Genomic DNA, 13,296 nt, shown 5'->3' with positions numbered 1-13,296 from the left:
CTCGGAACAGAAGGCATCCTTCTTTCGCTGGTGTTTGTGGCCGCATCCATGCCAAGCGCCATTTGTGTCACACTGTGCTCGGTACCGTCACCATGGAAGCAGCAGGGTGGTAAACGAAACGAAGAAGATATAAATTCATTTCGTTCCAACGGAACATCCGCGGTGTTCCAATACTGGAATGAGCTTGCGAAAAATGTAACCAAATTATGTATAATTTAATTAGTTGCGCCAATCCAGGTTACCCAACAACAAAACTGCTTGACTGGAACCAGTAATTTTAGAAGCGGAATAAATATTACAGTAAAGTTTCATAGTGGACCCACGTCGTATTCTCAGCAGCAAATCCCCGTCATATTGCGGTAGTTGGTATTCTTATACAGTCTGTTACCCCTGGTCTGCATTGCACTAGCTTCAACGGGAACGGCCAATTCGCATGTGCGCTTTCGAGGTCACGGAGGGATAAATCGTAGCGGCAATATGACGCCCACCGGCGCATCCCAGACGGCCGAAGCGGGCTTTGCGCCAACAAACATGTGTGAGTGAGTGAATTCGGTTAGTCTGTAGGGACACAGATGGAAAAGGATATTAAATTTATATTAAAAAGGATACACGTAAAGCGTTAGACTTCACTGGTGAGGGTTCGTGATTTAATGTTACAGCCCGTCACTGGCAGGCAGTGCACTGAGAGCACTTCAGTCTTCCGTCGGGCGTCGAGTGAATTGGACCGATCCTTTAAAGTTTATTAAGTCGAGTAGTGCAAGTTATGAGTAGTTTTTCTGGTGACTCGCACCATCATTGGGATAACGCTAACGGTGTATGTGATTGATTTACTCATAGCTTGATAGTGCTGTCCAGTTTTAGTGGTGCATTTTGATAATTCTTTGCTGATCTGGATTTCTCACCATTCACGCTAAAGCATATGGAGCCCCCGTTTCCGCCGGAAGTTTCGCCGTTCACCCCAATTTGGGGCCAGGAAAATCCGTCTCCAATGGTGCACTATCCTGAGTTGATGGCCGCCGGATTCCCATGTGCAGATTTAGGTAACCAGCCGAAAAGTTTATGGTGTATCATCCGAACCATCCGAAAAGTTTATGGTGTATCATCTTGAAGATGAAAATTTTTCGTAGATGTTCGTAGATTGTGCGTCGATTGTAAGATTCATTTGTAGTGGATAACATTTAAGATACTTTATGGTGTTTTTTTGTGAATTAGTTACCGAAGCTGTTAGCGTCGTTACGACGACCATTGAATGATAAATTCGACTATATGCAGTGGAACGATGGAGACACAAAAACAATATGTGCCAATTTAGACATATTAATTTGGATCTTCGGAGGAAATTCGCAAATACCGCAAATAAAAATATCACAAACTGCAATAACTGCAGATTGTCGATAATTCCTTACTAATTAACAGCAATTAATTTTTCCAAAGTATGATATGCGAATAATTTAAATTCAGTAAGCAATTGATGAGTATTTTGCTTTTTTCGGTTAGCAATTAGCGGCACTAAATTCTTAATAAATGTTTCTCAACACTGAAATTCACACCATACAAAACTAATTTGTCAAAAAAATGAAAAAAAAGTATTTCTGAAGATAGTTAGAGTATAACAGAGTGTTAAAAATTTTCGCGACATGTCATGCGTTGCCTCGGGTGAAAAAAACGTTTATAATACAACATATTTTTGATAACTTTATTCTCCTCCTTTATCAAACATAGAAAGGCGTTTTCCGTGGCTTCAACACCGTTTCGCCTCAAGAACGCTTTTCCGACTTGGCTAGGAGCACCAAGATTCTCAGGAAGGTTTAAAAACCGCTGACCTTTCTTTTTCCCGAAACGCTTAAAAAGTTATTTTAGTTCATATTTTTCTTGTTTCAAATCTACGGCAATATCTGTGTTGACGAGTGTGATTAATGTAGAAAGTCTTGGCTTCTGATTTGGCTGAAACTCTGCATAAATGTTGCTTTGGGCGAAACTTTTCATTGGTAATATTTATTGAATCGCTCCTTTATTCATCTCAATACCTCTATTCATCTCATCGCTCTCATTTATCCGATTTACCATCAAATTTCACTAACTGTTTCCAAAAAAAACTTTCGACCACTTGAGTCAATCGAGTGATAAAATTGAAATTACCTTTCCTTTAAAAAATAAAAAAAAAAGTTTAATTTGACGTCAAATTGGACAAATTAGCGCGATGAGATGAATATAGGTGTTGAAATGGATATTGGAGCGATTACCCTATGGTTTTTGGAAGGAAAAAATTATTCTCTACAACTTTGCCGAAGATACTATGCCAATCAAACTAACCGTTTAGATGCTACAGGATTTTTTCATCATTAATAGACACTTGGAACGGGAAATTTATTTATATAATTTCGAATATCTTCTTTTCATTTTTAAAAAAATAAATAACACCGGGACGAACAAAATGGAACATTTTCAATGATAAGAATTTGTATTCAAGTTACGATGTTTGTAGCTGACATTCAAATGAAGGTTGGAAAATAACACTTTATCATTATTATTCTGTCAATGGTATTGTTTGTTGCTAAATAGACCATATGCGCTGTCAAAAAAAACAATAATAATAATAAAACGGCTCGAACTTTTTCCCCCCTTCCGATTTTCAACAATTTGGAAAGGTGAGGGGGGAGGGTGACATAAGAGATGAAAATAAAATTTGTATCGGCCTTAACGAACCGTTCGTTCAGGCTATGAAAATCATTACAGTGACCTTTCGGTTATATCACGTTCAGAAAATATTGTTGCGTGATATTAGGTTTATTCAGTATAACCAATTAAAACAATATTTCAAGTTCAACATGCTTATTCTCATCTGTTTATTAACTCAAAATAACCAATTGCAGTTAATGCAACATATAACAACTCAAGAATATATTCAAAAAACTATTGATTAAGTAACTTTTTCATGGTTACTTAACGTATTTTTCGATAACAATATATACACTACCTGCCACAAGTTTGAATCGCTACACTGAGTGATGCAACACCGAGTTTTAATATTACAACAACCCGAATAATTTATCATCACCTAATATGGGCAAATTTATGCAACTCTATCTCGGTAGTTGTGGTCTTCAGAAAAGTTGTTCAGAAACTTGTGAAAGCTTTTTTGGTGCACACTTTGTTCGAAATCTGACTGCAACGTGGCGCTAGTGTGCATGTGGTTTTCAGTATTTTGAGCCTTATTCACCTCGTATATCCGACCATTTAGAAAGTTGTCGTCTTCAGCAAAGTTGTTCAGTCTAGCGATTTGATTTGATACACAGTTTGTTTTTAAATTTGACCGCAACGCGGCGCTTGTGTGCATGTAGCTATGAAAAGTTTGAACACCACTTATCTGCTGCGGTCTTTAGGTAACTTCAGGTAACTTGTCCAGATGTGGAAAACTTTGCTGAGAAGAAACACGAAGAAACGCGTTCACACTAATGCCACGTAGCGACAGAATTCTGCATTGAACTGTTCATCAATCAGAAGCTTTCGACCTTTTGAACAAATTTGCTGAAGACCGTAACTTTCCATTTGCAAATTTGATTGGCAATCAATTTATAATTCATCAGGCAATTAAAAAACGTTAAAACCTAAATTAATCCACCTAGCGGTCAGACCCAGCCTTTCTCATTCAAACTTATTATTTGTAAAAATAGATTCACATGAACGCTTCAATCTAATAAATGTATATTCACTCTTCAGGTTCTAGAAAATTGATGTTGTAATATATCTATACATATAAAAATGCAGTCCGGTCTGTCTGTCTGTCTGATCCATATAGACTCGAAAACTACCGAACCGATCGGCGTGAAAATTTGTATGTAGGGGTTTTTGGTGCCGATAAAGGTTCCTATGATAGTTTGAGACCCCTGCCTCTTCTGGAAGGGAGGGGTCCCATACAAATGGAACATAAATTTCTGCACAACTCAAGAACAAACCAAGCAAATGAAACCGCATTTGGCATGTGGATGTTTCAAGGGGTAACAAATATGTTCATAATAGTTGGACGCCCCTCCCTTTTCTGGATACAAATGAAACACAAATTTCTGCACATCTCGAGAACTAACCAACTAAGAGCAAGCCCACCAGTGGCTAAATTGAAGTTTCTAAAGCTAGTTTGGCAACTCCCACCATAACGCGGCAACCGCACCGGGCGTTGCTATGTTGGTTTGGGAAATAGCAATCCCCACCTCGGGTAATAGCGAGTTATTAAATTTGGCAACGCGATAGCAACGAGCCGAATCGTTGCCGGCAAATCAGTGATGCCAGAGCCGAATCGTTGCTATTTGATGAAATGTCAAACTGTTATTTTTTTGTGCTCGATAGTGAATGTTCGTAATTTACTAGGCTGAGAGCCGCCCCGAATCTTTCCAAAAACCCTTTTCTTAATCGCGTATAAGGAAATTTGTTTGGCGAAATCACTTTCTTCATCACTAGAATCAACCAAATACTCGAAAACAATTTCCGCGTTCTATATTCAAGTTTCTTTTTTTGGTGGCAAATTTTCAAATATTAATAGCAAACTGTGGGAACCAAGACATCATAGAATACAGAATACAATTAATGAAAGTTCGCCAGCTTTCAGTAGAATAGTCGTTTAAGCCAACGTTGCGGGACGTGCCCACTTTTACGAAATTACTTTAAATAAACATGTAAGGATGAAAAAATCCATGTACGCACAAGTAAAAAAACCTGCAAAAGAATTATGTTATCGAGAAAACGGAAACAAAGTTAAAACAAAGTTGCGTGAAATGGAGGGAACATTTTATGAAGCAGAAAGAACGTAGATCATTCCGGAAAAGATTGACTGACGGATAGGTTGGTTATTACTAGATGCGCAAAAAATATGCGAAATACATCACAAACAAACATTTTGCCAACGCTGGCTAGTGACGGTCTTCAGAAATTGGCAACTGCCGGTGTGAAAAATAAATAGTGGAATTGGTAATCCCCATTAGCAACGACCGGTGCGAAAATCGGTTGCTATCCAAAATAGCAACGGCCAGCGTTGTGAAAGTAGCAACTCAAATGGCAACTCACCGGTGCGCTTGCTCTAAATGGAACCAAATTTGGCAGGTGAATGTTTTTAGAGGTAACAAATATGTCCATAATGGTTCGACGCCCCTCCCTCTTCTGGAAACACAAGTTTCTGCAAAAATTTCTGCACATCTCGCGAACTAATCAACTGAATGGAACCATATTTGGTAGGTGAATGATTTTAGTGGTAACAAATATGTTCCATAAACGACCTCAGGCAACATTTTGGATTGTAGGATGGCAACATCGTATCTCCGGATCTAGAATGATACACAGCAGCTGAAATCGACCACAGACCCCACTTTGGATTCTAGGTTGGCGATATCCGGTTCCTGGGAAACAGCCGAAAAAGATCGAATAACACCCAATATGGGTGTTTCTTCAACCAGAATGACGCTCAGAGGCCAGAAATTATCTTAAATACCATTCTGAAATCCAAGACGGCGACTTCCGGTTTGTGGAAAACAGCCTAAAATAACCAAATACCATCCAATATGAGTATCGCTGGAACCAGAATGATGCATTGAGTTAACAATTGACGTCAGGCACCATTTTGAATTGCTAAATGGCAACTTCTAGGAAGCAGTCGAAAATGACCGAATAATACTCAATATGCATATTTCCGTAATCGAGATGATGCATAGAAACCAAACATTGACCCTGGACACCATTTTGAATTTAAAGACGACAGCTTTTGGTTTCGGGAAAACAACCAAAATTACTAGATACATTAGTGAGTGATACAAAGTGAGTGAATTCAAGTAGTCTTCGGAATAAGTTCCTTTTCATAGCTGGATTTCACATTTTTAAACATAACAGGCAAAGTAACAGTCTGATTGCAAAACAAATCAATAGGGTCTTATGGGGCAACTAGACCTTCCATTTGACACTAATTTTATGAAAATCGGTTTAGCCATCTCTGAGAAACATGAGTGAGATTAAATAGTCTCCAAAACACGTTTCTTGTCATAACTTTTGAACCACAAGTTCAATCTTTATGAAATTCAAAAGTTAAGGGTATTTCAGATAGCCCGTTCATTTGAAACCAATTTTGTTCAAATCGATCAAACTACTTTCGAGATAATGATGTTTCATGATTTTTACATTTTGATACATAACCTCTAAACTAAAAACCCGATTACAATGAAATTGAATAAGGTTTTATAGAACAACCAGACCTTTCATTTGCAATTAATTTTATGAAAATCGGTCCAGCCATTTCTGAGAAAAGTGAGTGAGAATAAAAAGCTGCACATTCACACACACACACACACATACACACACACACACACACATACAGAAAATGCTCAGCTCGTCGAGCTGAGTCGAGTGATATATGCCATTCGGCCCTTTGGAGCACTTTTATACTTTCGGTTTTGCAAGTGATTGCTATACCTTTCTAGGAGAAAGGCAAAAACTTAAATTCGTGTTTTTATAATATTTTTCAAATCTCAGAAAAGTGATAAAACCGAAATGCTTTGCGTGATAAATTCGAGAATGATAAAAACGAAACGTGAAAAATCGAATCATGATAAAATCGACACGTCACTGTATACGGTAACAGAATTTCGGAGAGTAACCAATTTATGAACCTTATTCAGTTTCTCAAAGGATTACTACCTTTTTGAAAAACTAAGATTTGATTAATTTAAAATCCGGAATTACTGTTCGCTTTATAGCAGCGTTTAAATTTTCCAAAAAAATGGAAGCCATAAAGGTGTATTTGATTGGTATATTGCCTTTGGCAAAGTCGTGAACAGTAATTCATCCTCCCAGAAAAAAAGATGAACGAAAATTTTAAAGAAAATCGAAATATATAATTAAAATTTATGACTGAATGAAAAGCTACAACTTTCAAGAAAACAAAATCAGTATTTTTTTAATGTTTCTACAGTGTATACATACATTTTTTAATACAAAATTATTATCTACAACTTTGCCGATAAACAAATCGTTTTGACTCCCAACTTATCTTTAACATTAATAGGCACTCAGCTCTGTCAATTCATAACTTCTTTATGCTAACGAGAAATCTGAGTGTTGAATTTCAACCGTTTCAAAATTGGTCGTGATTAAAAAAATCACAGGAGGGTTGTGTGCAAAGCCACGACCGCAAGATTGAAGTAGAATACTTTTACAAGAAAGATAACCCGGCTGCTTGCGTGTCAGTCATTTTGAAATCGGATTTGTTTCGTATATACGCTTGTTAAGCACAGTATCAACAAACCGTAATAAACATCAAACTACTGTGCATTTGCAGCAGCATCAAACCTCAGTTGCAATTCATTAGTAACCATTCATTCTGCTCTTCCAAAAACATTTAGTATCCTTGAAAAAGGCCGATTGCTGTAATTGCAATTTCCATTCAATTATTGCATAAATGCTTCATGATCAGATATACCCGCTGCAACTGCTACGCTATCCGTAGCCTTGCCACAGTTGTGGCCGCTATACGCTACCATTGGTATTCGCTGCCTCTGCATCAGCTGGCCCAGCTGCTATCGATGCTGAGATCCGCTGCAACTAGTGCGCTATCCATTGCTATGCCACAGCTGTGGCCGCTATCCGCTATGGTCGGTATCCACTACACTGCTACTGCTGCTGCTAAGGGATGACTGCTGTTGTCGCTGTCTAGAACTATTATGAGCGGCTTCGGCAGAAACAGGCTCTTATATAGGCCAAATAGCATATTTTCAATTGCAAGGTATATGATTCTGTCGACCGTGCTTTGGAGGCAAATATATAACGACCAATCAGAGGTTGAATTTTTCGTTTTGACAAGGCTTGACTATTTTCAATAATACAATAGTTTGAATAATAAAATTACAATTATCTTTATTTGGAAAGAATCTTAGAAGATTTACCAATCTATTGCTACAAGAATGAAGGAAATCCATCGAATACTAACCGATTTATTAGCGTTTGAAGTTGGACATATTTTCCACTTTTTTCGGTTTTAGATTTTCATTTCACATCCCTATGTAGCCGAACTTCCTGAGAGAAGTATTCTACTTCAAAACTAATCGCACAAAATGACATCTGCAGCCCATAGGAATAGGAACACCAAAATGACTATTGGAAAAATAATGAGGTTGTGTATGCGACACGACTGCAAGATTAACGTAGCATAACGGTATCATGTCTTATGTAAATGTATTTTGTGCAAAAGGTTAAAAAATATTGGGGTTAATCAATTTGATACTCTGGAGTGGTATTTCAGCAATATTTTTTTTTAACTTTATCTATTTTTAATTGATTGGTAAACCTGGACAAAAGTGTTATCTAGTTGGTTTGAAGAATTTTGAACAAAAAATGAAAATAACATTGGTGGTTACTGAAACACAATTGTTGATAAAGCACCTTTGCATCATCAACAGAACAAAAAAGGGTTGTGTGCAGAGCCACGACTGCGAGATTGACGAAAAAACCACATAAAATGGTTTGTAATATTACTCGCAATGTTACAAATTTTTCAATCTAAATAATTCTTTGAATGATTGACATTAAGGTGAAAGAGCCAACTTCGAATTTTCAAAGGCACAAGACTCGGAAAAAGGGTAATGTATCACCTGTAAAACTATATCCTCATGTTTGCTGGGGTGATGCAAACATGAGAATAAATTTTCACAGGTGATGTATTATCTTCTTTGCGAGTGCTGTGCCTTTGAAAATACGTAGTCGGGCGTAACTGGCTTCTATACCGTTTGACATTAATATTAAGAAAGATTCTTGTATCAATATATTTATGTTAATATCCTTTTTACGGCCTCTAGATATCATCCGTGTTCCAAAAGTGCCCATATTGGATAATATTGAGCCTTGTTCTCAACACTGTCTGGTCGTAATTTGCGTTCAAAACAAGAGCATCATAAAATTACAGTTCCGAAGATACTATGGTATTCGGACATTTTAGGTTTTTACTAGATCCCAAGTTACAATCTTGAGTTTTTAAATGGCATCAGAAGTCAATTCTTGATCTCAGAGTATTGCTTTGATTCCAGAAAACTCATATGAGAAGGTTTTGATCATTTTAGGTTGTTTAACGGAAACCTCAAGTCATTTGAATTTCATTCAAATTTATTCGTCTCAGTCCATATATGCATATCATATAACATTAAAACTCAACACTAGGAAAAAACGCATATTTTTTATCTTAATCATTCTAGTAATCCATGGAATGTATTACTCTTAGTCTACTTCAGATTTCTTATAAAGTAGAATCCTCAAAACTTATATAAATTTAGTATTATAATCGGACTTCTACACTCAAAAACTAATTAATTTCGACCACCTTAGAAAACAATTTCCACGCACTGCTCTATAGAACGGGACCTGTCTGGCGGCCAGCCAAAGTTTTTTATCATTAGCGGACCACTTTCCATATTAATCACTCAGCAATATCACTCACTACACTAAGAATACTTCAATTTTTAAAATGTTCACCGTAAATGTACAAAAATAATCTATAAAAAGCAAACATCAATGAGATGAATCTTTACAAATCTTAAACTCTAACTGTATGTTTTTTCATCTGTCTTCACTACGTTGAGGATAATCAATAGTTGCCATATCAGTTTCTGTTGATACGAAAAAATCTTACTAAAAATGTTGGATTATTCCGACATAATTGACCTGAATCGACAGTGGTTACCTAGGTTACCGATTTCAAGCGTAAACAACTACAGCAGATATCTAAATAACCTACTGCGACGGTATGCGACTAAGTTCATTAACGCAAGTGATTAACAATGTGATGAATATGGGGGCGTCGTGAGATGAATAATTGAGCACTGATTTAAATTTTGAGATGAATATGGGAGCATTGTTAAAAATGGTGTGTTTTACGAAATTCAGGATAAATTTAGCTTACTTTACTTTATTTCCAATGCTGGGCGATTCCATAAGAGCATGTAAGCGTATTTAGTTTATTTTTTAATGATTTCGTGACAATTGAGTGTCCGTGCATTCTCTGAAACGTCGGTTTTGAGATGAATAATGGAATATTGGGTGGTATTTGTTCACTATAGGCTGTTCGTCGTGAAATTCGAAATGATGGTACTTATTACGGAAGTCACTTCACGTTGATTCGACCGTGAAGTGAATAAAGCAAAGTGACATCTGCCGTAAACTCTGGGTTACTATGAGTGTCATATCACTAAAGTAAAAACGGAATAAGTGACGTTTCGTGTGGAATTATATCACGACCATTTTGAACGGTGAAATGATTTCACGAAGACGAGCATGGTTTAAGAATCGATTGATTTGTGATTTGTGAATATATATCGGATTTATTGTTCAGTAACAATACGAATACCGAAATACGAAACACCACAAAAGATCAAAATAATGGTCGCAGTAGTCCAAATCTTACAAAAAAAAAAAAAAAAAAACAATACGAATAAGTTATTTTTGGGAAAAATCAACTCTCTGGGACTTTCAAGCAGCGGCCAGAATGTAATGAAACGTATGGGAAAATATTGGCCCTCGAATTTCGTTTAGCGGTAGGGCTCAAAAGTTGTGCCTCAAGGCGCTCAAAGTTTCACTTTTTCAACTGATGACAAAAGGCACAAGCAATTGACGATATCAAAATTTATTTTTTTATGCTAAATGGTTTAGAAATACATAAAACGTCGAGATCTGGTGTTACCATAAAAAAATCGGAAAAAATCGACTCTCTGAGACTTAGAAATTTTTGTGCTGCGAAACTCATTTCACTTTTCCTATTCTCGTTTTCACTTTACTGTCAATGGTGCTTATTACGGGAGTCACTTCACGGTGAAAAATATTTCACTCTCACGCTCACTTCACTTTTTTCAAGTGAGGTGACAAAAATCACCTCCGTGGAGTGAGATTGACAGTGAAGTGAAATTGAGAATAGGACAAGTGAAATGAAATTGTTTACCAGCTCAAAAATGTCTAAGTCCCAGAAAGTCGTTTTTTCCCGCAAAAAAATGAAAAATTGACCGCTTTAAGGCACGGATCAAACTCTGATTCGCTTCGTTACTGAAGAATAAATCCAATATTTACCATTAGATCACAAATCAATCAACTTTAAGACTTATGGCAGCTTCGTGGAATCATTTCACCGTTCAAAATGGTCGTGAAATAATTCCACGCGAAACGTCGCTTTTTTCGTTCTCACTTCACTGATATGACACTCATAATAACCCAGATTCCACGGCAGATGTCACTTCGCGACGTTTTTCTCACTTACGTGAGTCCCGTAATAGGATTGTGTTCACTTCACTCTGATTTCACCGTTAAGTGACTCCCGTAATAAGCACCAATCTCACTTAACGGAGCTAATTTATGTCACCTCACTGTAGGTGGAATCGGGAATAGGTCTCAAAAATTGAAGTGAGCGTGAAAGTGAAATATATTTCACCGTGAAGTGACTCCCGTAATAAGCACCGATATCTGGAGTCGATTTCCGGCCTCTGTATATCATAACGGTGCCAAAAGTACCCATATTAAATGATAGTTGGCCATGTTTTCAGCTCTGACTAGTCGTAATCTGTGTTCAAAACAAAGTTCTACATTTTTCAATAACTACCATAAGTCAATTTTGTGTTATGATTAAGCATTTCTTCCTGATGAGGAAAATGTTGTTCAAGTGAAACAATGGCCAGATAAGTGCTATCGAACAAGGGAGGATTTTTGTGGCAAAGTGTCTGATGTTAGTCGACCAAACCGTTCAAAAACACAACAATAACACGTTGAAGCGTTGGTCAGTAGTTTTTGGATTTGCAAGACATAGTATTCATCGAATGCTTTGAACATAATAAAACAATCAATAAACAATATTGTTGTGCGTTATTAGATCGACTGAACGGTCGAATGTGGCAAAAAGTGCTCTTCCACCAAGATAACGCTCCCGTTCATTCTGCCGCGATACGAGCGATAAATGAAACTACTCTGCAAATTGAATGAATAAACACTATTACAGTCGAGAGTACATATTATAAAATTTAGCATATAGCAAGAGTATATGGAGGGGACTGACCATCAATTAACCCATGCACGTTTACTCTTTCACCTTACTTCCTCAGCCATTTGGCCTCGACAACAAGTAGGTAGTTTCGTGGCCCAACGACTATCGCCCCGAGGTGCACAAGGTGGATCACAATCGACAACCAAAAAGACGCGCCGTCGAGTAGCTTCTTTGGCACAGCGAAGGGCTGCCAACATCCGTGAACGACGGCGTATGTTTAACCTTAACGAAGCGTTCGACAAGCTGCGGAGGAAGGTAACAAATAGTTTTTGTTTTTTGTAAATACTTAATTATAACATCCAATAAACTCTCCTACAACTTTTCAGGTACCAACATTTGCATACGAGAAACGTTTGTCACGTATCGAGACGTTACGGTTGGCAATAACCTACATCGGATTCATGTCGGAACTGCTGAATGGAACGCCTACCCACGATGGTCGTTCTCCAGAACTGTACCCGGCTTTGGTTCATCCACACCACACAAATCACATTCATCCTTCGTTTCATCAGCGAGAATATATATCTCCGTATGGCACCCACACAGGATAAATGCTGTGTCCAAGTGCATAAGCTGAATTTTATCGTTTTGTGATCTATTGTACTAGTTGAAATTCTGAGTTCTTCCACCAAAAAAATAAATATTAAGCAAATCAATGGGAATTTATTGGTACGGCTGCATTTGACGCTGATTGTTTTCATATTGAAGTAACAATGTCATCGTATATAATAGAATACTGCTGAAGGTGACTGTCATACAGTCATGGAATGTTTTCTGATGTACAGCACCAAACGATGGAAACAAATTGTATCACTGGAAAAAACCTTCTACTCAAGCAAACCCCAAAGGTCGAACATTTTCAACAGTGGCTTTAGATGCAGCTGATAAAGTGGATTATTGTAAACGTCGTTTTTAAATTTAACATTTTCTTCAGTTTCACCGAAAAAGCCATCAAAATTAGCATTTTCATTTTTATCCGCCAGTACGACGGGCAGAATTCCGAACAGACACTGCGTTGCAAAAAAGCCTCTTTTCAGCATCTCTATCCGAAAGTCTCGAAGACTAGGAATACGTTCCGGATAGTCTAACTTTTGTAAACTATCTACCAAACACGAATGGTAATACTGAATAAGCTCTTCAAACTGACTCGTTTTCAAATCAAGCGTGGTCGATGATATGAGATAGTAGTAAAGATCGCAAACTGGCGAGCCATAGTAAGGTCCTTGGAGGTCAATCTAAATAGAAAACAA

General features: G+C 37.3%; 2 protein-coding genes across 2 annotated transcripts in view; one reads left to right on the top strand and one right to left on the bottom strand.

The window, feature by feature from the left end:
• The first annotated feature begins 619 nt into the window (after nt 1-619).
• LOC129732729 (protein Fer3-like) lies at nt 620-12,731 on the top strand. The gene is made up of 4 exons (XM_055693861.1): nt 620-814; nt 917-1,040; nt 12,105-12,301; nt 12,373-12,731. The coding sequence occupies exons 1-4, from the start codon at nt 764-766 to the stop codon at nt 12,595-12,597; spliced, it is 597 nt and encodes a 198-aa protein (XP_055549836.1). The 5' UTR covers nt 620-763; the 3' UTR covers nt 12,598-12,731.
• LOC129732728 (uncharacterized) overlaps nt 12,690-13,296 on the bottom strand; it is a 30,249-nt gene continuing 29,642 nt past the window's right edge. The window contains exon 4 of the mRNA XM_055693860.1: nt 12,690-13,281. Within this exon, the coding sequence (XP_055549835.1) occupies nt 12,874-13,281 (408 nt within the window). The 3' untranslated portion in view covers nt 12,690-12,873. The remainder of the gene's footprint in view (nt 13,282-13,296) is intronic.

Source organism: Wyeomyia smithii, chromosome 3 (assembly GCF_029784165.1).
Source record: "Wyeomyia smithii strain HCP4-BCI-WySm-NY-G18 chromosome 3, ASM2978416v1, whole genome shotgun sequence".
In the NCBI taxonomy this organism is placed as follows: Eukaryota; Metazoa; Arthropoda; class Insecta; order Diptera; family Culicidae; genus Wyeomyia; species Wyeomyia smithii.
Note: the sequence above shows the minus strand (reverse complement) of the source record. Positions and strands in the feature narration are given on the sequence as shown.

Excerpts from the sequence above, each read along its gene's own strand:
- LOC129732729 (XM_055693861.1), top strand. The coding sequence starts at position 764 with ATGAGTAGTTTTTCTGGTGACTCGCACCATCATTGGGATAACGCTAAC. Across the intron at positions 815-916 it reads ATTGGGATAACGCTAACGGT|CATATGGAGCCCCCGTTTCC; the intron begins GTATGTGATTGA and ends TTCACGCTAAAG. Across the intron at positions 12,302-12,372 it reads TCGACAAGCTGCGGAGGAAG|GTACCAACATTTGCATACGA; the intron begins GTAACAAATAGT and ends ACAACTTTTCAG.